This window comes from Gracilinanus agilis, chromosome 1 (genome assembly GCF_016433145.1).
Source record: "Gracilinanus agilis isolate LMUSP501 chromosome 1, AgileGrace, whole genome shotgun sequence".
In the NCBI taxonomy this organism is placed as follows: domain Eukaryota; kingdom Metazoa; phylum Chordata; class Mammalia; order Didelphimorphia; family Didelphidae; genus Gracilinanus; species Gracilinanus agilis.
The window spans coordinates 149,838,327-149,864,330 of NC_058130.1; the positions used below are offsets into that span (position 1 = coordinate 149,838,327).

The 26,004-nt window shown below is 34.3% G+C and overlaps 1 protein-coding gene and 1 non-coding gene across 2 annotated transcripts; one reads left to right on the top strand and one right to left on the bottom strand.

Moving 5' to 3' along the window:
• Window positions 1–697: 697 nt before the first annotated feature.
• LOC123232694 lies at window positions 698–800 on the bottom strand. The gene has a single exon (XR_006505220.1). It is a non-coding gene; the product is annotated as a U6 spliceosomal RNA (small nuclear RNA).
• A 5,784-nt stretch (window positions 801–6,584) lies between these two features.
• LOC123231005 (olfactory receptor 13J1-like) lies at window positions 6,585–7,520 on the top strand. The gene has a single exon (XM_044657207.1). It carries the CDS (start codon window positions 6,585–6,587, stop codon window positions 7,518–7,520), a length of 936 nt encoding a protein of 311 aa, XP_044513142.1.
• The last annotated feature ends 18,484 nt before the right edge of the window (window positions 7,521–26,004 follow it).

Sequence of the window (26,004 nt, forward strand, 5' to 3'; positions counted from 1 at the left end):
ACTTTGGTGATCTTTGAGATGTCTATTTTTTTGAGATGATTACACAAACTCTTTTGTAGTATTAATTGGCATCTCAAAGCAGAGAAATATTCCTAGAAAATGTGGAACCTGGGCAAAACTCTTATCGTATCCTTGGGTACATGAATATATACATTCTTGTGTAAATAAACTACAACTATGGGGTCCTCTGCCCTTATCAAAAATAGACAGCAATACTTAAAAAACCTAGTATGTCATCAACATGAGTATTCCCTCTAATTGTATAGAATATGGTCTATCCATGCCAACCCATCTTGTCATTCTTGTCATGTTCTCCCTCAAATCTTCAGGGGGTGAGACATAACTCAAAGACCTTGCATGTCTTTAGGACATTTACTATCCATCTATTGACCCTTCCTCTCCCCACATTTGTAGACCACTTCCTTTCCCAGTCATATTACTTTGATACTCGTGTTACCATTTTCTGCGTGCAAGATATCAGTAGCATTGTGCTAGCCTATGTACTCCCACCACACATCTCTCCATTGCCCTGTGGGCAAGCAAAAGTTTTAATCCTTCAAGAAAGAAGCAGTTATTTATTTGAATAAGTAGCTTAGGGCCTTTGACAATGCAATCTAATATCACAAATGTTATCCATTGAACTTCTTTCTTCTCAGGTTTGCATCCAATGCTGATTGCCCAACAGTGAGGTCTTTTTTAAAATATAGAATGGTTCATGAATTTTCAAGTCATCTTTGTGCTGAGGCCATGCTAATTTTCTCAGTATTATTCCAATTTTAGTATATGTGCTGCTGAAGCAAATGCCAGTGAAGTTTTTCTAGGATGTATAATGAAGATCAAGTCTAATTAGGGATGAGTTGGAAATGGCTATAAAAGAGCCCATTGTTCATTTATAACTCAGAAACCAGCAATCACTACAAATTGAGACTTGATTTATTTGTTTGTTGATGGTCTAGACAAGAAAATGGCAATGCATATTAGGCTTCAAAGAGTAAATGTGTGTGGTACAAGTACTTTTTTTGTAGAGAGCCTCTTCTTGAACATTTAGCAGCACATTCCTTTATTGTTCAATAAACATTGTTTGAAGCTCAGTTAGGAGTTCCTGTAGAAGAGGAAATTAATGAAACCATTGTCAGACAGAAGGCAGTAATGATAATCATAATCTTGGATATATATATTATTTTCAGATATTGCAAAGTGCTTTATTTTCGCTATCTTATTTGGGCCTCACAACACCCCTGAGTTCATTATTGTGCATATTATATGTGTGAGATATCTGTAGTGACTTCTCCTCTAGCTGTTATGCATTAGTGTGTAGAGAAAGAAAGGGAGAAGAGGAAGAGAAACAGAAAAAAAGATAAAGGGAAGAAAACAGAAGGGGAAGGGAAGAGAAAGAGAGATGAAAAAAAGGGGAAAAGAAAGGAGAGTAGTTATTCTCTCCATCCAGTCATCTATCAATTAAGTCAGTTATTTTAAAATGGAAAATTGCCACATCACCATAAACAGAACAAAATATCTGGTGGTATGCCTACCAAAATAAAAATTAGGAATTACATTAACATAATTATAAAATATTTTTATACAAACATCAACAGATTTAAATAACTGGAATAACATTCATCGTTCATGGGTGGGCAGACCCATATAATTAAAATGACAACACTACTTAAACTAATCTACTTATTAAATGCCACTCCATTAAATTACCAATAAAATTATTTTGTTGAGCAAGCAAAAAATAACAGAATTAATTTGGAAGAACAAAAGAACAAGAATATCAAAGTAATTAATGAAAAATGTAAAGAAGTTCTAGCAGTATCAGATTTTAAACTATATTATAAAGCATTAATTATCAAAACTATCTGATACTAAGAAATAGAAAGGTAAATTAGTGGAACAGAAGAGACATAAAACAAAAGCAGTAAAAGATTATAGTAATCTTGTATATGACAAAAGCATAGATCCAAGTTTTGTGGACAAGAACTCACTATTTGGTGAAAATTGCTGAGAGTCAGAAAGTAGTTTTACAGAAACTAGGTATAGACCAACATCTTATACTATTCACTAAAATATGATCATAATGGATACACGACTAGACATAAAAAGAGATATAAGCAAATTGAAACAAGAAACATATTACCTATCATATTTATAGATAGGTGAGTAAATGAGAGATGGAGAGAATTGTGAGTTGTAAAATGAATGATTTTTATTGCACGAAACAATAAGGCTTTTGTAGCCTACAAGGCTTTGTAGAAATAAAAATAGCTTAGCCAAAATTAGAAGGAAAGCAGAAAATTGGGGAGAAAATGTATAGAGTTTTTTGGATAAAGGTTTCATATCTAAATTATTTAGAGAACTTTGCCAAATTTATAAGAATAAGAATTATCCTCTAATTGATAATTGGTCAAAAGATATGAATAGTTTGGGGATGAAGAAATCAAAGCCATGTATATGTATACATATATATGGAAATGTATATAATTATGGAAAAATGCTCTAAATCACTACTGATTAGAGAAATGCAAACCAAAACCATTTTGAGATATCATCTCCCTTCTATCAGATTGGTGAACGTGACAAATGTTGGAGGGAATGTGGAAAATGGGGACACTAATACACTGTTGGTGAAACATTGTGATATATGATTATGATGGGATACTACTCTACAACAAGAAATTATGAGCAGGTTAATTTTTTAAAAAACTTGAAAATATCTACATGAAATAATGAAGAGGGGAGTATAACCAAGGGGACATTATTTAAAGCTACAGAATGAATATTTGAAGAATGACTTGTGAATAAACAGAAACACAAAAGACAAAAGTTATATATCTATATCTTTTTGTTGGGTGATGCCTTCTATGATACAAGGAGGGGAGGAAAGGGCTGAGATACCTGCAAATAATTTCTATTTAAAAAATTGGCAAGTATGAATCAATAGTCATTTTCAGTTTGTCATCACCATGTATTATGAGTTATAGGTCTGAAGTTCACTTTGCCTTCAATCTTTCTCCCAGTTTCACAATTAACCTTCTTTTCCCAGAGCCTGTCATATAGAAATTACTTAAAAATGTCCTTTGACTCATTGATGATGAAAAATAAAATTGTTTCCCTCATCTTCTGTGACACACAAAGAGTCATTAAAACATTCATAAAACATTCACATAAATTATTTAAACATTTTGAAATCTGCTATTTATTTTTTTAGTAAGCTAGCAAATGTTTTTAGAAAAAGTAAAGTGTAAAAGTGGGAATACATTGGGAGTATCTAAACACAGACCTATATGTTTAGGCAGAAGAGAGACAGATGTACAAGATGAGCAGAACTGCACCACTCTTTGTGTGTGTGTGTGTGTGTGTGTGTGTGTGTGTGTGTGTGTGTGTGTGTGTTTACTTGTTTGAGAATGCAGACTAAGAATCTGAGGGAAGGAAGAGCAGGGTCAACTTTATGTGCTATTGGATATCCAACTGGTAATATCATGATGACCTCTTTTTCTCATTCTCTCTTCAGGGAAGTCAAGAGAAAAAAGTTCTGGAGCAAGAGAGTGAGTTTCTACAAGAGAACAAAGGAATGCAAATGTGTGAGAATAGAGGATGGAGAGATGCCAGGAGTGGAATGAGACATTTCTTGTGGACTAGGAAAGAAAAATGAAGCTTAAAAACATCACATTAACATAGTACTTTAAGGTGTGCAGAGAACTTTACGTGCATTGTCTCATTTGACCTGTTTAATAGCCCTGTGAGGCTAGTATTATTATTACCTTCATTTTATAGATGAGGAACAGACTGAAAAAGATTGTTGCTTGCCCAAAGTCAAATAGCTTTTAAGATTTCAGGGAAATTTTGAAACCAGTTCTTGCTATATCCAAGTCTAAGACTCTACCCACTGTGCCATGCTGTCCCTCAAATTATGGTTATTCATTTGAAATCAGTATAAGAAAAACATTCTTTGTACTCATTAGCCAACTTTTATCACTAAACCCCATTACTTGCCATTAATCTTTTGTCTTTTTACACGTCTCCATTTGTTTCCAAGTTCCATATATTTTATGCCATCTGTACCCTAATCCTGGAGGTAGGTATCAGTTGGTTAAGTGTAAAAGTAGGTAAAAAGAAGTTTTCCTTTATAATTTCTCATTAACATTTAATAAAAATCCAGTTAATTATTTGTGGCAAGAGGAATTCAGTTATAACAAAGGCCAACAGTTTTGGTTATCAATAGTTACTATTATCAAAGGATGTTGATTTAATTACAAGAAGAGTAGGAATAATAATAACAATTCCTGTACATATTGATACAGAGAGTAAAAAAAATATTATTCCCATTTTATCAATGAAGAAACTATGGCTTATGAGATTTTATCACAATTTCATGGTCACAGATCATAGTCAGTAATATAACCCAGGTTTCCTAAATTCCATTTCTTTCCACTCTACCCCCATACTTTACCACACTACCTCTAAAATGTATTCACTGAAGAAATCTCACCTCTTTCTTTTTTATTTCCCCTTGCTAAAATCAATCAAAGGTGTTTTTTTTTCTATTGATGCTTAGGATCTGTGTTTTCTTTCAATAATCTGAAAGTTTAAGGTACCAATAGAGTTCTATGTATATGTTCCTTCTTTAGGCAAATAACTGTGGATTTCCCAAGAACTGATTGTATATTGGTGGTCTTTGCTCCAGCAATGCAGGTGCTGTGTGTGTGAGCAGTGCCACTTTGAGTTTTGACCTCATCAAGTTAGTGTATCTTCCAAATGACCTCAAAGGTATGTATAACAATGTCCTCTTGAACCTAAAGAGGTCTCATGTCTACTTTCTTCACCATTTTCATTTTCCAACCTTTCACTCCCTTCTCAAAGTCAATTATAAAAAGCTTACTTTTTTAAAAAATTATTTAGATATAGAGCCATAAGGATTCCTGGTACCCTCAGAAAATGTGTAAATGAGAGTAGAAGTAAAAAAAATAAGAAAACTTGCCACCTATGGTTAGCCAAAGACTACCTGGGCAAAAGCTTCTTTCCTCTGTCATCACCTATCCCCCCTCAGCTCTTTTACCAACATCTAACTCAGCCACTGTACTCTTATCCTACCCACCCTGTGTTTTAACAAATTTTCCTTTGCTTCAGACATCTTTTAATGTTTACTTTATCTTATCATCTTTTTGCATTAATGGAAAACCTATTCATAGAAATCTGACTTCCTCTAGAATAAGGGTGACAATTAAACCAAAGTCTTCTTATACCCATATATCTCTTCTTTCTCAGAGTTCTGTGCTTAGATCACAATATTCCTCTCCACTCTTACTCTTTTCCTCATATCTGAAGACACTGGCAGACTAGATGATGTCCTCTTCTATGTGTGGCCTTCTACTGAAGTGGTTCCTCTCTGTTCACTAGATTTTTCCCAATTTATACTTCTAAACCTATCTTAATCATGTTTTGGTTCATGTCAGAAGTCCTTAATCTGGTTGGTAGATTGGTAGAAAAATAAATAGCAATACAAACATAAATACATTAATATAGATATATATGTATGTGTATATTTATTACATATGCATGAATGTACATGTTCATATTTTAATGTATCTATCAGGGAGTATGAACATATGTATATTTATAAATTTACATACATATAGCTATATTTCCATTTAATTATATTTTATCATAATCCTATTTATGTTATTTTAAACTTTAATTGTTTTTTTGAGAAGAGGTCAACAAGATTCACCACATGCCAAAGAGGCACATGACACAAAAAAAGGTTAAGAAAATCAAAAAGTTTGAGAACTAGAGTGGAGAGGATAGTAGATTTGGAATCAGAGCATCAGGTTTCAGATCCTTCTATAAGATTTGCTACCTTTTTGTACCTAGACAGATCATTTAATTCTCTTGGATTCAATTTGCTCATCTATAAAATGAGGTAGTGATTATAGATTACCACTAATTTCCAATACTAATACTAGTAATTTCCAATACTAAACATATGACACTAAGATTTGCTGGTTTCCCACAGAGGAGAGGGAAAAGAATCCATAGGTAGACATGACCATAGATTTTCTTCCCTTAATCCTAACTTCCCTAGGTCCATATTCTTCTTCAAGGTAAAATGTACTTTAAGGAATGCTTTGAAAGTTCTCCATTCCAAGACTTTTTATCAAAGATATAGAGGAAATATATCTTCAGGGGACCATTGTTCAATTGTGCTGGTCAAAAGAAGTGAACATGTTATTTTTCAGAATCACTGGAAGTGCGCTCCATCCTCAGCCTTTATAATTAACCTCTACTCATTCTTCTCAAGGGCTCTTTTCCTCCAATCCCCTGCAAAGACCCAGAACAATGCAAGAGCAGACAGCCCTTCTCTTCTCCCACCTATAATCCCCTCTCTAATTTTCCATGTAGAGATTCCAGATTTGCAACATTAAGGATTTGTAAAAATATATACATCACACTTGAGGAAACATAACAGTTTTAGGCTAGAGACGCTAGGAAAATTTCAGTAGTTCCCCCAGTATTTCCTATCATATAAACATATTAGTTTATATCTTTCTCCAAATCTCTGCAGGTAAGAGAAGGAAAATGAGATGGAAATAGTCAATGACACCATTATCATTGAATTCTTTCTGAAAGGATTTTCCAGCTACCCCAGGCTGGAGAGCCTCCTGTTCGTGCTGTGCCTGGTGATGTACCTGGTCACCCTGGTGGGTAACGGAATCATCATTGCCATCAGTGTGTTGGATTCTCATCTCCACACCCCCATGTACTTCTTTCTTAGTAACCTCTCTTTCCTGGACATCTGCTACACATCAACCTTTATACCTTTAATGCTGGTCAACTTCCTATCTAAAAGAAAAACCATTTCTTTCATTGGGTGTGCGGTACAGATGTGCCTCTCCCTTTCCACAGGATCAACAGAATGTATTCTCCTGGCCATGATGGCATATGACCGCTATGTTGCGATATGCCACCCTTTGAGGTATCCCATCATCATGAATCAGAGAGTATGCTTAGGGATGGCTGTTTTCTCTTGGATCTTTTCTTTTATGAAATCCATCATGGAGACAGTCATTGCAATGCAGATGCCTTTCTGTGGACACAATGTGGTCAGCCATTTCACATGTGAAATCTTGGCCATCTTGAAGCTCATATGTGTTGATACCTCCCTCAATGAGATCATCATGCTGGTGGGCAGTATAATTCTTTTGCCAATTCCAGTGATGTTGATTTTTGTATCTTATATTTTCATTCTATCTACCATTTTGAGGATGAATTCTGCAGAAGGGAGACATAAAGCCATTTCTACCTGCTCAGCCCACCTAACTGTGGTGATTATATTCTATGGGACCATTATTTTCATGTACATGAAACCCAAGAGCAAAGAAGCTCAGATTTCAGATGAATTATTCACTGTTTTGTATGCTGTAGTGACCCCCATGCTGAATCCCATCATCTATAGTTTGAGGAACAAAGAAGTGAAGGAAGCAGTCAAGAAAATATTGATGAAAAGGTACTTCATGTGAATTTCCTTTTGGACACTCTGTTAACTCAATGATTGCTCAATAAAAATTAAGGATCGCTGCATAAAAGAGTCTTAGGGTATGAACTGGACCTGCTGTTTCACTGATATAGGAAATTTCCAAATAAGGGAACTCCCTCTATCATTGCCAGTCAGTTCCTTCTCTAAAACTTATCGAGTCCTAGAGAGTTGCCTTGAAAGCTAAAAAGTTAAGTGACTTAACCAAGGTCACACAGTCAGTATGTGTCAAGTCTAGCTCTCTTTGAGGCCAATTCCTATCCCACTATTCCATACCACTTCTTATATATAAATAACCAACTTTAATAGTTTATATAAGCTAGAAATGTTTCCAAAAAACAGACCAGATTGACATTGTAGATTTACACAGTTGGTAATAATGATGATTTCATGAGAGAATTCACCATTTCATGTGAAAAGTCTGGGTTATGCTGAAGCTCTTGTGTATTGCTGCCTAGGATCATAGTGTTTAGAGCTGAAGGGAAGCTTAGAGGTCAGATGATTCAACACCCTCATTTCAGAGAGGCTGAAAAATGAGGGTAAGAGTTGAAGTGATCTGGCTAACATCACATGAGTGGTAAACTGCAGAGCTTGGCACTGAGTACAGGTCCTGAAACCACAAGGTCAAGGTTTTTTCCCCACTGTGCCACTAAATGGAAAGCCACATTAACTATTGGTATAGGTTTGTATATTGATTATCTGGGGTGGGGTGGGGAAATAATCTTTATGGAAGGAGAGTTCTAACTGTGCTATAAATAAGAAATCACAAGATTTCTTCTAACATTTTTCTCCAAAAAGTTTGCAAATGCACATGATTTCTTCACAATCCTTGAATAATATTTTTAAGCATGTGGACAACACTATTCTCTATAGCGCTATAGTTCTAGGTGGGACCATATTAGTCATCTGGCTTGAATGTCTCATTTTACAGTGAGGAAACTGAGGCCAAGAGAGGTTAAATGGCTTTCCTTAGGTGACAGAAATCTGTATTTAGCTCTAACATAAATCATTTACAAATATTAAACAATTATCTGGGTACATTTTTGGTCTAGGCACTTTGATATAAATTAACAGATATGCATATAATTCTATGGAAAATTAAAACCTAAAGCAGATCCCAATGACCTTAAACAGAATAAAGAATATACTAATTGTTAATAAATTGTATAAACCAATAAATGTCTTAATATTCTGTTTAAACACAAAGATAATTTTAATTTAATGGGGGAGAAGCAACAATTTTGACCAAAAAAACTTAAATCAAGATAAAGAGCTATATGTGTGGATTAAAAGTGAATTTCAGACTAACAAAAAAAGAAGATAGACATACGACAGTGATGTCCACCTTCCAATACTGTCTCCTTCCCTTCCTCCTTCTCTCCTAATTATCAATCCTTACATAACAAGGCTGGTACCACTTGGACAAAACTACTTCACCATGGAGGCAACTGCTAAAATAGTAAGATAAAAAGAGTCACACAGGCACTCAATGGGATGTTAGGAAGCTGGAATGGGTCATTCTTCAGTTGATACTTTGATTTTTAATGATGATAGGGTATTAGTAAAGTCCAATATAAGGCAAACTCTAAGGATGGTCTGAGTACTTGTCTCTGAAAAGAGACAGAAGATTGTTATTGAAATAAACATGGTATACTACATGATAATAGGATATTAATAACTAGAAATCACATAACTCCCCTTCTTACTTTGTAGACAAGAGACAAGGCCTAGAGAGGTTATGACTTGCCTAAGGCCTCAAGATTTGAGTCCAGATCTTCTAACTACAAAACTAGCATTTTTTGCACTGAACCACATGCATCAGGTACTTGGTAATTAGGAAGTTCCTTGCAGAACTTAGATATAGCTTTCAAGCTAAGGAAATTTTCTTACATCAAGGCAAAATCTACTTCTCTGTAATTTCCATTTTTTATCCCTAATTCTGTCCTCTGAGACCAGTCAGGTGGAAGCCTAATATATCTTCCACATGATAGCCTTTCAAACACTTAAGAGACAGATCTAATACCTCACTCTATCCCCTAAACCATCTTTTCTCCTATAATAAATCATTCCCAGTTCCTCAAACCAATTTTCATGGCACAATCTCAAATACTTTTACCTTCCTCTAAATATTCTTCAATCAACATCTTGCGCAAATATACTTCCTAAAGGCTCAGAAAAATACTCTGGATATAGTGTTTTATAGCAGAGTACAGAAAATTTTTCTGAGTTATGATCACTTTACTTCTATTAATAGAGCCTAAGCAAGTATTAACTCCTTTCATCTACTATGTTTCACTTTGGGCATCATTTTTACCAAAAACTTCTAATCATTTTCTGAAGAATTGCCACTCAGCCACACCTGACCTATTTTGTACTTATGAGATTTCTTTGTTTACCTCAAATGCATAAATTTACACTTATCTCTATTAAATTGCATCTTATGTCTGACTTAATGTTTTATCCTTTCAAGTTATTTCCACAAATTGGAAGAGACTTCAGAGTCCAGATAATTCAACCACTTCATTTTATGGATGAGCAAAAGCAACCTATAGAGATTAAGTAATTTGCTCAAGGTCACACAGGTAGCAAAGAGCAAAGATGGGGTTCAATCTCTGGTCTGGTGATACTAAGTTCAACACCACAAGTTTAGAACTCTTTCCATTTCATTGTATTCCTCTTTGATTGCTTTCAGCATCCTAAAAAAACTGATAAATACAGTAAGTTCTGACTCTTGATAACCCATATCCAAATGAACAGTTACTTGTACTTGGGGTAATATATTACTCAACTGCAATCCAGTAACCCAAAACATAGGACCATCAACATAGGAGATGCTTAAAAAGTATAAGAATGAATGAATGAACCAATGAATTGTCTGGCTAACTCTGCAAAGTGATATACAGAAGATTGATATCAAAGTAAATATTTACTGACTTGCCTTTGAATAATTTGGTATCATTCCCTTTTCTCCATCCTTTAAAGAGCAGCTCAAAACAAGCCATTATGCTATGTCCCTTTTTATCTCCACCTCTTGAAAATAACTGATCAAACTGAAATAGTGAAACTAGGGTGCCCAGTTATTAATATCTGTATTCTGTGAAAAAGTTATCTCCTTTCATCCCAATTCTTTACCTAATAAATCATCATTTGCAGATAAGCCCACAACAGGGCTCCCAGTTATATCACATCAAGACTCTCACTGGATCCCCCCACCCCAGTTATCTCTGGTCTCTTACTTAACATACCTATTCTACTCTAATCCTCTCCATTCCCCCCCAAAGGAATCACCTTGAAATTTAGAGAATTTTCACTGCTACACTCTTGTTTTCCCTAGTTTCTTGTGTAGCCTCTAAGGTGGATGGATTCAGTCCAATCTGAGGAAAAACAACCAAAAAACTGTCACTTTGCTGTGCTTAATAAAAGAGAAATTAAGATGATGAGCCCTCATTGAAACCCATCCTATAACTAATTTGATGATTTAGGGTAGGACCGTAGGATTTCTAGCCAGAAGAGATTGCAGAGATCTTCTATTCCAACATATGCATGTGGAGGTGCTTGGGTTGGTTCCCTGCTCTACCACTTTGCTGCGCTAGGCTGAGTGGCTTGCTCTGGGTTTGATTCCCTTCCCTACCACTTCGTTGCCTGGGACTATTTGGAAGCACATTGAGATAGACCTCCACTCTGCTGCTACAGTTGACCTGAGTAGTATTGCTTGTCCTGTGTTGGTACCCAGTGACGCTGGCTCCTTGCCTCTGGCCCTAAAGCAGTGCATTAGCTTTGTTAGAGTCCAGTCAGTTCCCTGGAACTGATGATTGCCACACTCCCTGGGCTACTCTCCCATTTTATCCCAGTTAAATATGTCCCCTCTTATTTCTTTTGTTTTGAGGCAATTTGTGTGTGTGTGTGTGTGTGTGTGTATGTGTGTGTGTGTGTGTGTGTGTGTGTGTGTGTGTGTGTGTGTGTATCTATGTGGAGACTTTAGGTGAATAGAGCATCTCTTACTCTACTATTTTAAGCATACAACTTCCCTGATTTTTTTTTAATTTTTTGCTTTTTTTGCTATTTTCTTCTCTAGTGTATTTTAATTACTTATTTTTTCTGTTTCATGTAGAAATGATTTTTGACAATATTTCTCTGAATTTTAGGATTCAGACTGTCCCCTTTCCTCCTCCTTCTCCTTCTCTGAGGTGATAAATACTCTGATATAGATCATACCAGTACTTTCATGCAATGCATAGTTCCATATTACTCATGTCATGATAAAAGACATACATCACATATACAATAAAAAATAAAGGAAATAAAGTGGAAGAGACCATGCTTTGATCTTCAACATACTCCAACAATTCCTTCTTTGGCCATGCATGGCAATTTTCACCATGTTTCCCTTATGTTACCTTGAGAACTTGTTTTGCTGAAATTGTTTATTCCTTCTCAGCTGATCATTGTATAATATTTCTGTTACTGTATACCTTTTTCTCCTAGTCCTGCTCACTTTGTATTAGTTATATAAGACTTCCCATGTTTTTGTGAATATCCTGTTTGTTATTTCTTATGGTTCTAGAATATTCCATTACAACCATTTACCACAACTTTTTCAGCCATTCTCTAAATGGGGGACAACCTCTCAGTTTCCAATTCTTTACCAAAACTAAAGGAACTGCTAAAAATATTTTGGTACAGGTAGTCCTTTACCCTTATCTCTCATCTCTTTAGGATACAGACCTAAGAGGTATTGCAGGGTCAAAGGGTATGCATAGTTTTCTGGCCCTTTGACCCTGTTTCCATATTGCTCTTTAGAATGGTTGTATCAGTTCAGAGTTCCACCAACATCGTATGAAGGTCACAATTTTCCCACATTCCCTCCAACATTTATCATTTTCCTTTTTGGTCATGTTAACCAATCTGATAGGTGTGAAGTGGTATCTCAGAGCAGTTTTAATTTGCATTTCTCTAAACAGTGATTTGGAGCATTTTTCATATGACTATAGAAAGTTTTAATTTGTTCCTCTGAGAAGTGCCTCTTCATATTCTTTGACTATTTTTAAATTGGACGATGCTTTGTGCTATTCTTACCCCCATTTTATAGCTAAGTAAGCAGTCACTAGTAAACCCTTTTGCCTTCCCTCAATCTTTTCTCTTTCTACATGTTTCCACTTGTCTCCAAGTTTTCATATGGTGTAAGCCATCTGGACCCTGATCCCTTCACTGGCATGTTAGAGTGGGGAAAAGGATGGAAATGAGTTTTCCCTGATACTTTCTCATTAATCTTTAATAGAAATTCAGTAATTTATTGGTGATATTATGATAGGAGCAATTCAATTACAATAAACAAAAACATCAACAGTTACTATTATTCAAAAACTGATTTCATTTAAAGAGGAGTAGAAATAATTATACTTCCTGTTCATAATACTTCAGGGTTTGTGTAGAATTTTTCTAACACAATTTTATGATATAGGTAGTATAATTATTATTCCCATTTTACTGCTGAAAAAAACTGAACCTTATGAGGCTATGCCATTATCCTATGGTCACAAATGGAATCAGTTAGGACTATAACCTAGGACTCCTAAATCTACTTCTTTATACTTTACACCTGTTCCATACCATAGTACTTATAACATATATTCTCTAATAAAATATCTCATCTCTTTCTTTCTCTTCCTCCTTGCTAAAATCAAAGGCTTTTCCCTTTAATGATTTCTTAGTCTCTGTACTTTCCTTCAATTATCAGAATTTTTAACCCACCTCTATATCTTCCTTCTTTTGGAAAATAACCTTGGATTGTCCAACAACTAATTTAACTATACATAGGTGATCTTTCTTCCAGAGGGAAGAAATTGTACATGTGGGCAATGTCACTGTCAATATTTACTTGATTGATCTTGAAAACATGCCACAGAGACATATGTAATAATGCCCTTTTGAACCCAAAGTCAAGAAGGAAAGCTAGATCATTTCATCTCTATTTTCTTCAGATTTCTAAGGGAAGAAACATTTTTAAACTTTTCATTCCCTTTTCAAAACCAAATATAAAAAGCTGAAATTACTTAGATATAGAGCCAAAGCTAGGAATTCTGACACCTAAGGTAAGTTCAGATGAATGTAACAGAAGGGAAGAGATATCTCGTAGTGGTGGCAAAAATAAGAAAACCTACTATCCTGTGGCTAGCCAGTTATTTTCTTCTCTTCTTCAACTCCCTATGATTCAGAGGAAAAGATTGCCTAGGCAAAAACTCCCTTCCCCTGCTACTGTTCCCACTCTTAGCTCTTTAACCAATTTCCAACTCAGCTTTAAGTCTATTTCATTCAGTTCACTGCCTTGATTGTACCTTCCAGGAAACCCATTACATCATTAATACATTTTCCTTTGTCTTAATCCTCTACTTATAATGTTCATTTTTTTTCCTTCAATGTTTTTTGTACTTGAAAACCTTGCCTCCCCTAGAAGAATGATACCCTCTGTCATACCTATTAATGCTATTGAAGGAGAAAATACATTCCTTACATCTTGTTGGCATTTCCAGACTTTTCCTCAAACACCACTTAGCAAATATGTCACCCTATCCAGGTTATCTGGATAGTTGCCATTTAGATGTTGTCCAAGATCGTTGAATTATTTCACTAAATTGACACAACACCCCAGGAAACTAAATTTAATAAGCTTATTATACACATTTTCCAGATGAGGAAACTGAGACTGAAAGGTTAAGATATGTTCCCCTAGTCATGTTGCTCAATCTTGACTAAGGTGGAATTTGAGCCAAATTCTTCTTGTCTACAAGTTTCTTCCCTTTCTCAAAGAGTTCAGTGCTTGGATCATAGTCTTCATTTCTAACCTACTCCTTTCCTCATACTTGGAGATTTCAGGAGAGTGACTGATGCCTCCCTAAAATCTGTGGTCTTCCACTAAAATGCCCTTTCCTTGTTCACTAGACTTCTCTCCATCCACAATTTCAACCTGTCCTCCTACACAAATTTTGGTCCACATCAGAGGTTCTTAACCTGGGGATTATGAACTTATTTTATACATACATTCATACATATAAATGCACATACATATAAATATGTATATTTATTAATTACATTATCAAAGGAAATAATATTAATAAACTAAGGACAAAAGGGTTATATCATCACCACTATTTAACTATGTTGATAAGGAATAATTATTGAAATATTGTGGTACTGGTTAAATAATAGAAAAATGAACCAATGGAACATACTGGACAAGCAAGACCCAGAAGTAAATGATTAATAATGTAGTATTTATACTAAACCCAGTAATACAAACTACTTGGGGGATAGATGTCATATTTAACATGAATTGCTAAGGTATGTGGAGAGAAGTTTGGAAAAATACCATTTTACATCTTTCAGTTTATAAAGCAAGAACTTCCAAATGGATAATCAAACTGCATTTAAAAGATCACATCATTAAAAAAATGGAAAATGGAAAGAGATACATTTCACAGCCATGGTTACATGGAAAATTTATAACCACATAATGGATAGAAGAAATAACAAAAAACAAAGCTGACAGTTTTGCTGATATAAATTTAAAGGGCTTTTGAATATAAAGAGCCAAAGAAGCTAACATAAGAGAATCTGTCTCAAAAATATGGCCTCAGGCATTTTTCATAAAAGCTGTTATTGAGACTTTTTGGTCATGACCAAAATTAGACACTTATCAAACCACTTCAGCACTCCAATCCTCCATCAAAAAGAGATTATGCATCAGATGTAGAATAACTACAGCAAAATCAAATAGGAGAGAGAAGAGAGAACTCTGACCATGTAAAATCCTAATTTATTAAGATAAGAGAATTCTAATCTCTTCTCTAACAGTCTCTATATACAGAGGCACAAACCCTTAGTCTCATGACTGGGGTCCATTTTGTAATCTCTCTCTTCTTATCTCTGATGTTGCAGAGATTCCACTGAAATGAGCCATGCTTATCATTAAGGAACAGCAGATGCTGACTGCCCAACCATATGTAACAGAAGAAAGGATAGGGCTAAAAATGGGTTGCCTTTTTATCTGGCTCCGGATTAGAAGCCACAAGTCTGAAGAGATTCTGCTCAGAACAATCACTTATTCTCCTCCCAACTGCCTGCCCCTAAGCAGATGATTCAATCAAGAAAGAAAGGGGAAAATTAGAAAGAGGATCCAATACCTGGGAAAGGGCAGTTGTGCTGATCTCAAATAAAAAATGACTGACACTCAGTTGGGGCAAATTCTATTACCTTAGAAACTACTCTGGACAGGGAGCCATGCCTTCAAACTTTTAATTAACTGACTCAAAGAGTTTGAGGCAGTCTACAATCTAGTTTCAAGAATATAATTATTAAAGCAAAAGAGTGATATCTACAAAGCAAATGATGGGAATCATAAAAAATGGACAAAAAACAATTATTTCAATGGGAAATTCTTCATTAAAGTAAAAAACCAATCGATAAATTAACAAAAAGGATTCTCGAAATGAAAATGAGTGGTAATTAGTAGTAAGTACTCAAAGAGAATATAAAGCTCATTATGAGATTTTAAAAAATGTGAACAAATGCCTGATCAAATATGGAATTCAGTAGACTCCTAAGAAATCCTGGAAAAATGACAATAATGGTTCAAAGGAGAAATGAAATTGATTTTTTAGAATTTAGGTATGAATATAGGTCAGAAATTAAGGATTCAATGCCCAATTAAAAATTATATTAGGAGGTTAGAAAAATTAATACATGTAGACAACCTCTTTAAAGAAATGAAAGATTTGGAATATTAAAGCAGAAAAAAATATGACAAAAGATGAGCAAAAAGCAATAACATTAAAAGAATACACTAAGAGGCAGTGAGGTGACTCCGTAGGCAAAGAGCCAGGACTAGAGGCAAGTCATGGCTTCAAATTTGGCCTCAGACATTTTGTGGCTCTAGGACCCTGAATCTAGGACCACTTAACGCTCATTGCCTAATCCTACCATCCTTCTGCCTTAGAATCAATAGGGTTTTCAAAAATGCATTAATTTTATATAAGCTGAAAAGATTGATCTTGAAGTAAAGATACACAAAGATAGCATAAGGATTATGTCTCAAAGAAAATTATTAAAAAATTTGAAAACTCTAAATTCTATATTGCATAAAATGATACAAAAACAAATTCCCAGAACTTCTGAACACAGTTTCAGTTACTATGTATATTGTTCTCTTGATTCTCCTTATTTCAGTCTGCATCAATTCATGTACGTCTTTCCAGTTCTTTCTGAAATCATCCCGTTCATAATTCCTTATAGCACAATAGTATTCCATCATATACAACAATTTGTTCATCCATTCACCAATTGAGAAACATCCTCTCACTTTCCAATTTTTTGCTACCATGAAAAGTGCAGCTATAAAAACTTTTGTACAAAATGGTCAATTCCAATTTTTTTAATCTCTTTTGGATAGAGACATAATAGTTGTATTGCTGGATCAAAAGGTATATATTCTTTTAAAGCCCTTTGGATATAATTCTAAATTGCCCTCCGGAATGGTTGGATAATTTCCCAACTTCACAAGCCATGCATTAGTGTCCCTATTTTGCCACATTCCCTCAAAAACTTATTATTTTCCTTTACTTATATTGGTCAATCTGCTAAGTGTAAGGTGGTACCTCAGAGGTATTTTTATTTGCATTTTTCTACTCAAGAGGGATTTAGAACATTTTTTCATATGATGATTTATAGGTTTGATTTCTTCATCTGAAAACTGCCTATTCATATCTCTTGACCATTTGCCAATTGGAGAGTGACTTGGTTTCTTATAAATTTGACTTGGTCTTTTATATATTTGAGAAATTAGATCTTTATCAGGGAAATTTGTTTCCAGTTTCTTGCTTCCCTACTAATTTTGTTTATATTGGTTTTATTTGTATAATTTTTTTTATTTAATATAATCAAAATTATTCATTAGTAGAGTAATGTTCTCTATCTCTTGTTTGGTCTTAAATTCTTCCCTTCTCCATAGATCTGACAGGTAAACTGTTCTATGTTCACCTAATTTGCTTATAATATCACTCTTTATATTTAAGTCACATACCCATTTTGAACTTATCTTGGTATATAGGGTGTGAAATATTGATCTAAACCTAATTTTTACCATACTGTTTTTCAATTTTCCCAGCAGTTTTTTCCAAGTAGTGAGTTCTTGTCTCAAAAGCTGGGATCTTTGGGTTTATCAAACACTAGATTGCTGTGGTAATATAACTTTTTTAAAAGAAAAGGAGATAAACTTTCCCTTTGTGTCCTTGAATTAATTTAACAAAATACCTGCTACGTTGACAACATACTACCTAACAGTAGTAATTTCCTATCAAAAAAGTAACATAGGTACTAAAATTAAAAAGAAAAAAAACAAATAAAAATTGACTATAATTGGGTACCTGAGACATTGTCTCTGAGGCTTCAAAAAACTACTTTCTACAACTTTAGAACAAACACTAACTTTAAATTGTTCAGGGATTGAAAAAATCCCTGAGTGCATGAGAAGTTATAAATAATAAATAATTTTTGAGTAAACCATAGCTGTTTATTTGAAGGTGATGAAGGTAAGTTAATTATAATCAGAACTATTTTCAAAGATCATTTATTTCATATTAGTGTTCAAATTTTATTTTTATGGAAAGAGTCTATTCACATGGACTTTTGGATATTTAAATACTTTCTTGAGACTAATCTTGGCAGATGGGGAAAAATATATCATCCCAGAACTGTTACTGACCAACTAATGTTGTATTTTTATAGAATCACTATGATGCTATAGGCTTTATTTTCAACTTTTCCTAAATTTTCCTTCTCTGGAGGTTGATTATTTCTATACTTAATCTTATTTCTCAGATGGAAAGAATCGTTCTCCTACTTTGTTTTTTCTTCTTTGGATGCTATGATTTCACACCTGGAAGTTACCTTAGAGATCACCTTGTTCCAGACCTTTATTTTACAAATAAGGAAACTGAGTCTGAGAAAAGTGAAGTGATTTACTCAACATCACTCAGCTCATTAGCATCCCCACTGCCCAAGACTCTTACAGCTTTTCTGACTCCTGGTCCTATGCCCTTTCCACTATACCACATTGCCTCATGACTTTTATTAGACCCTGAGTTCTATGAAGACAAGGGCCATGGCTTATTCATCTTTGTATTTCCCACATTTCTTAATGCTAATTTCTTGTATTCCAGTAGTCACTGGATAAAAGTTTATGAATGAATATACTAATGCATGAATAACCACAAAGGAATCCTCTTTAAGTACAGGGTCTTTAAATCCTTACTAAACACCTGGACATATGACTTTTCTCTGGAACTATATAAATGTGAGCTATGTTAATGAGTTATAAATTGGCTCAATCCACTAATGTATAATAGGTTTTAAGACCAATACTGGGGTTTTGAGTCTCACAAGGTTCAGCCTAGAGAAATTAGGACAGAGAAAAATCTTTCTGTTCCATGGTCACAGACTGTAGCCTCAACTCTGGCCTGCCATTTTGAGAATATTCACCAGTGATCTTGAGGGATATAAGGTTTAAAGGAACCATGTTTTTCACTTCATAGACAATGTTAAATAGTCAATAAACATTTATTTAAGTGACTACTATAACCTGGGTGCTAAAAACAAGAGATAAAAAGAAGGCAAAAATCTCTGCTGTTAAGAAACTCATAGTCTAATGAAGGAGATAACATGAAGCAACTATTTAAAAACAAGATATATACATTCTATATTGGAAATAATCAATAGAAGGGATAATCACAAAAGTCTTTCATTGGGGTTAAATTTTTAGCTGAGACTTGAAGGAAGTCAAGGAAACCAAAAGGTAGAGATGAAGTGGTAGAACATTTCAGGCATGAGTGACAGCAGTGAAAATGCCCATTTTGGGGAGTCAGAATATCTTTTTTTTTTTTGGAGTGGGTGTGGTGCATATTGGGTTTTTTTAATTTATTTTTATTATCATGCAAAACACATTTCAATGCTGGTCATTGTTGCAAAAGCACATTCATAGGACATTAAAACCCCACAATAAAACCATAAATACAGGGAGGTGAAAGATAGTATACTTTGATCTGCATCCATGCAACTCCAACAGTTCTGTCTCTGAAGATAGATAGCATTTCTCATCATTAGTCTTTTAAGATCTTTCCAATGCATCTCTGAGATAAGTTTTCATAGTTGATCATCATAAAATATTACTATTACTGTGTACAATGTTTTCCCAATTCTGCCTATTTCACTCTGCATCAGTTCATGCAGGTTTTTCCAGCTTTTTCCAAAATCATCTTGCTTTTCATTTCTTATAACCCAATGGTATTCCATCACTACCATGTACCACAATTTGATCATCTATTCTGCAATTGATGGACATCCCTTCAATTTCCAATTCTTTGCCACTACAAAAGGAACTGCTATAAATATTTTTGTACAAGTTTGTCCTTTCTCCTTTTTTTATTATTTCTCTGGGATACAGACCCAGTGGTGGTATTACAGGATCAAAGGGTATGCACAATTTTAAAGCCCTCTAGACATAATTCCAAATTGTCCTCCAGAATATTTGGATCAATTCACAATTCCACCAACAATGCATTAGTGTCCAATTTTGCCACCCAACATTTACAACTTTCCTTTACTGCCATTTTGGCCCATCTGATATGTGTGAGGTGGTACTTCAGCATTGTTTTAATTTGCATTTCTCTAATCAAGAGTGATTTAGAAATTTTTTTCATTTTTTATTTCATTTTTGATGGTTTTGATTTCTTCATCTGAAACCTGCTTGTTCAATCCTTTGACCATTTGTCATTTGGGGAATGGTTTTTATTCTTATAAATTTAACTTGGTTCTCTATAAATTTAAGAAATTGGGCCTTTATCAGAGAAATTTGTTTAAAATTTTTCCCCAATTTGTTGTTTCCCTTATTTAGTAGTTTATCTTAATTTTGTTTTTACAAAGGATTTTAAGTTTAATATAATCAAAATTATTTATTTTATATCTTATAATGCTCTCTGTCTCTTTTTTGTTTATAAATTCTTCCCTTCTTCAAAGATCTGCCAGGTAAAGTTTTCTATGTTCCCTTTCAGAATGTCTTAATCAAGGAAATAATGATACCAATGTCACTGGATTGCAAAATATGTTAGAGGGGTAAATAATGTGTAAGAAGACAGGAAAATATATATTTGGGGAGAAGGGAAAAAAGAGATTATGAAGGGTTTTAAATGCCAAATAGAACATTTTATATTTGATCCTAAAGGTGGCAGAGAGACAAATACCTTTATTACTTTCTTTAACAGGCTATGTGCTGTATTGGAAAGTAAACTGTTCTTGGAAGGCAGAGGTCTCCAGTTCAAATTATGACACTTTTATTTACTACTGGTGTGACCCTGGAAAAATCATCTAATTTTCCAGCACCTGAATTTACTCATCGGTAAGGTAGGGATTGTATTTGCACAAGGTCGTGAGGAAAATATTATATCAATTGCTTACCTTCTCGGGACCTCAGTTTCCTCATCTATAAAAAGATAATACTACTTATTTCAAAGAGTTCTTGTAAGGAATATACTTGGTAAAGGGCTCTATAAATGAGTAATTTTTATTTTAATTTTATTTTGAATATTTTCCCATAGTTACATATTTCATATTCTTTCCCTCTCCCCCAAAGCCCCCACTCCTCTGTAGCCAGTGCACAATTCCACTGGGTTTTACATGTTTCACTGATTAAGACCTAATTCAATATTATTGATTGTTGGACTTGAGTTATCATTTAGTGTCTTCCTCCCCAATAATATCCCCATCAACCCATGTGTTCAAGCAGTTGTTTTTCTTCTGTGTTTTTACTCCCACAGTTCTTCCTCTGAATGTGGCTAGTTTTCTTTCTCATAAGTCCCTCAGCCTTACTCTGGATTCCTTCATTGCTGTTAGTAGAGAAGTCCCTTGTGCTTGATTGTACCACAGTGTATCAGTCTCTGTGTACAATGTTCTCCTGGATCTGCTCCTTTCACTCTGCATTGATTCCTGGAGGTCATTCCAGTTCACAGGGAATTCCTCCAGTTCATTATTCCTTTGAGCATAATAGTATTCCATCACCAACAGATACCACAATTTGTTCAGCCATTCCCCAATTGAAGGGCATTCCTTCATTTTCCAATTTTTTTGCCACCACAAAGAGCACGGCTATAAATATTTTTGTACAAGTCTTTTCCCTTATTATCTCTTGGGGGTATAAACTAAGCAGTGATATGGCTGGATCAAAAGGCAGATGGTCTTTTAAAGCCCTTTGGGCATAGTTCCAAATTACCATCCAGAATGGTTGGATCAATTCACAACTCCAACAGCAGTGCATTATTGTCCCAATTTTCCTCCAACATTCATTCCCCACTTTCCTTTGATGTCATATTAGCTAATCTGCTAGGTGTGAGGTGGTACCTCAGAGTTGTTTTGATTTGCATTTCTCTGATTATAAGAGATTTAGAACACTTGTTCAAGTGTTTGTTGATAGTTTTGATTTCTTTATCTGAAAATTGCCTATTCATGTCCCTTGCCCATTTATCAATTGAGGAATGGATTTGTTTTTTTTGTGCAATTGATTTTCTCCTTATATAGTTGAGTAATTAGACCTTTATCTGAGTTTTTTGTTATAAAGATTTTTTCCAAATTTGTTGCTTCCCTTCTAATTTTAGTAGCATTGATTTTGTTTGTACAAAAAATTTTAGTTTAATATAATCAAAATTATTTATTTTACATTTTGTAATTTTTTCTAACTCTTCCTTGGTTTTAAAATCTTTTCTTTCCCAGAGATCTGACAAGTATACTATTCTGTGAATCATTAGCATTCCTAAATATTTCCAACATGTCACAGCAGCAAGAGTTAGAGAAATTCCATATAAAATCACCCTAGACAATATAAAATACTTAGGAATCTATCTTCCAAACACAGGATTTATATGAACACAACTATGAAATCCTTTCCACACAATTAAAACTAGATCTAAGCAACTGGAAAAATATTGATTGCTCATGGGTAGGATGAGCTAACAAAATAAAAATGACTATCCTACCCAAATTAATTTACTTATTTGGTGCTATACCTATCAAAGTACCAAAAAAACTTTTTTACTCAATTAGAAAAAACTATAACAAAGTTCATTTGGAAGAACAAAAGACCAAGAATATCAAGGGAAATAATGAAAAAAATATGAAGGAAGGGGGCTTAGCAGTACCAGATCTTAAACTGTACTATAAAGTAGTAGTCTTCAAAATAATATGGTACTGGTGAAGAGACAGAAGGGAGGGCCAGTGGAAAAGACTTGGGGTAAGTGACCTCAGCAAGACAGTTTATGATAAACCCAAAGAACCCAGGTTTTGAGACAAAAACATACTATTTCACAAAAACTGCTGGGAAAATTGGAAAACAGCATGGGAGAGATTGGGTCTAGATCAACATCTCACACCGTATACCAAGATAAATTCAGAATGGGTGAATAACTTGAATATAAATAAGAAAACTATAACTAAATGAGTAATTTGAGAAAGACAAGAACAACTAACTTTATTACTTGAAGGCAGAATTTAATTTAAAAATGTCACTTCACTGCAAATAAGAAGTAATTCATGAGTTAGGTACTTTGCAGAAAAAAAGGCCTCCATGAAATCAATGACAAAAAAGAACTTCAGTATTCAAACCAAAAAGTAGACACCTTAGTCTTAGAAACTGTCACCTGATTAGACACAAATTGCTTCTTTCCCTTATATGATGTGACAGATGAAAATATGCTTTTATGTTCAAGTATTTTCCAATTCTACTATTTCAAAAGATATTTACAGGTCTTTTCTGTCTAAAGATTTTTTTTCTACTTGAGATTTTATTCAGGGTACAATGGTTAGGTCAAACATTTATTGATCAAAGCTCTTGCTGAGTATATGTGCTAAAAATTAAGGTCAATTCTGGATTTCATAAGTTCATTCATTGTGAAAGCTAGAAGAGACCTTAGAAACATATAGATTATACAAACCAATGATCCACCATGATTTCTGAGAATGAGGGATAAAGAATCATACTCACCTGCTAATAGAGGTGATGGAATAAATGGGCAGAAAGAGACAGATTTTGGGACACAATCAGTGTGGGAATTTGTTTGCTTGACTATTCACATGAGCTACAAAGGTTTTGTTTTTCTTCTTTTTCTTTTTTTCAGTGTAAGGGAGCAGGAGGGAGAAAACTAATTAATTGAACAATAAAATTTAACATTTCATTAAAAAAAACAACCAAATCTGATCTAATCAACCTCTTCTTTTAATAGAAGACAAAACCGAAGGCTAGAGAGTGAAATTACTTCTCAAGAACATACAGCTTTTAAGTAGTAGAGCTAAGACCTTATATCAATGGTTTTTTGTCTTTATTATGGGAAAGTTTCACTTATGAATACAGTCATGATAAAAAAAATTACATTTTCTTAGTCCTGTAAGGCTTACAAAGCCTTTCCTCATAGAACCACATGAAGTAACTAGTAAAAAAGAAAGTATGACCCTCATTTTACAGATGAAGACATCGAAGTTCAGGGAATATAAATGATTTGCTCGTGATCATTTAGCTAGTGAGTTAGTGGAGAAAATTATTTGAACCTAGGTCTTTTTTGATGTAAAACCTTCTCTCTTTCACAAGACAATACTATTAATCTCATTAATCACTCACTGATAATTTATCAAAGTACTCTACTAGATAGCATCAGATATTGAAAGATAAATGAAATATGAGTCCAGAAAATGAGGAACTTACGTTCTAGTCTGAAAATAAAGAATGCCTACAAAGGAAAATAATGGAAAATAGAATGTATTATAAGAGAAAGATAAAAATCAAGTGCTATGGGACTTCAGAGGAACAAGATTTCTTCTAAGTAGAACAATAAAGACTTCATGAATTAAGGAGCATCTGAATTTTCCACTTAGGAGATTGATTTGGAAATTATTTAGAAGACAAGTTGGTACAGAGGTGGTAGATGTCAGAGGGAGGAGGAGCAATAACTAGAGAAGGAGAGTGGAAAGGTATAGATAATCAGAGAGCAGGAAAAAAGGCAGAGGGAATGTTCACTGAAACCTAGATGATGAACAGTCTGGTATTTCTATTGGACTGGAGCTTCAGACATATGAAAGTGAATAGTGCAGTATGAAAGCAGAGAGATAGGTTTAGGACCATGCTGACAATCATGAATATCTGACATTAGTAAGAAAGTAATGGTTTGTCACTGAAGTAGAAGGCACATAGCTTAATGAATAGACTTATATTAAATGGACTTATAGTCAGGAAGACCTGGATTTAATACTGGTTTTAACACTTAGTAGTACTATGACCAGGGGTAAGTCATATAACTTTTGTGAACTTCAGTTTCATTCTCTATTGTTAAAAATTAAAGTAACAATATCTGTAGTGCCTATTCTACAGTATTTCCCTGAGGTCCAAATTAGATATTATAAGTCAAAATCTCTGCAAAATTTAAAGTTCCATAAAAATATCAGTTGTCAAGTGTTTTTTAATGTGGTGGAGGGTGAGACCTTGGTATATATGTGTGTGTGTGTGTGTGTGTGTGTGTGTGTGTATGTGTGTGTGTGTGTGTCTGTGTGTGTGTGTGTGTGTGTGTGTGTGTGTGTGTGTGTGTGTGTAATTTCAAAATGCAAAATTCCCTATGAAAAAGTTGTGTCTAACATAAAGCCTGAGCTTAGAGGATTGGAGGTTAAAAGAAGTAATGGAGTTCACATAAGATAGAAAGGCTGAAATCCTTAAATCAAGAATTTTTAGGACCAATAACCAATATTAGGCAAACAGTTCAATGCTCTGGATTCCTGAAATTTGGAGGTTTCTGACAGAACTCATGCTATTTTAGGAGATAGAAACAACTGAATTTTGCATCTAATGAGCTAGCTAACTATAAAAATGCATTAAAATACAAAACTACCACTTAATACTTTCCTCTCTCCCTTTCTTCATCTTTCTGAGAGGTATCCAAAGTGAGTTCCTCCTCAGTCTTGCTCTGGGTCTTATCACTTGATGAAGACCTTCCAAACGGTGGCTACCCCTTTTCTCAAGGTCTTTATCTCCCCAAATAGATATTGCATTCTAAGGTATAAGATTTTACTTATTTTCTAATTATTTTTATTTTTTAAATTTAATTTAATGGTACCTTACTTAATATTGTTCCCATGTAAGTTTTTATGGTGATTCCCACAGCAAATTGTAGTTCTTTCCAATACAATAATGTTGCAGATGATAAAGATAGTGAGGACCAACTAACCAATTTAATCACTGCTCTTCTTTTCTCATTTTAGAAATAATGCTCATTTTCATAGAGAGCTTTGGTTGTATCAATGATTCTCAACACTCACATGCCTGGAATTATCAAATGACATTGAAGATGATATTGAGAAACTAAAGGATTCTTCTCCTTGATTATCTCATGGAT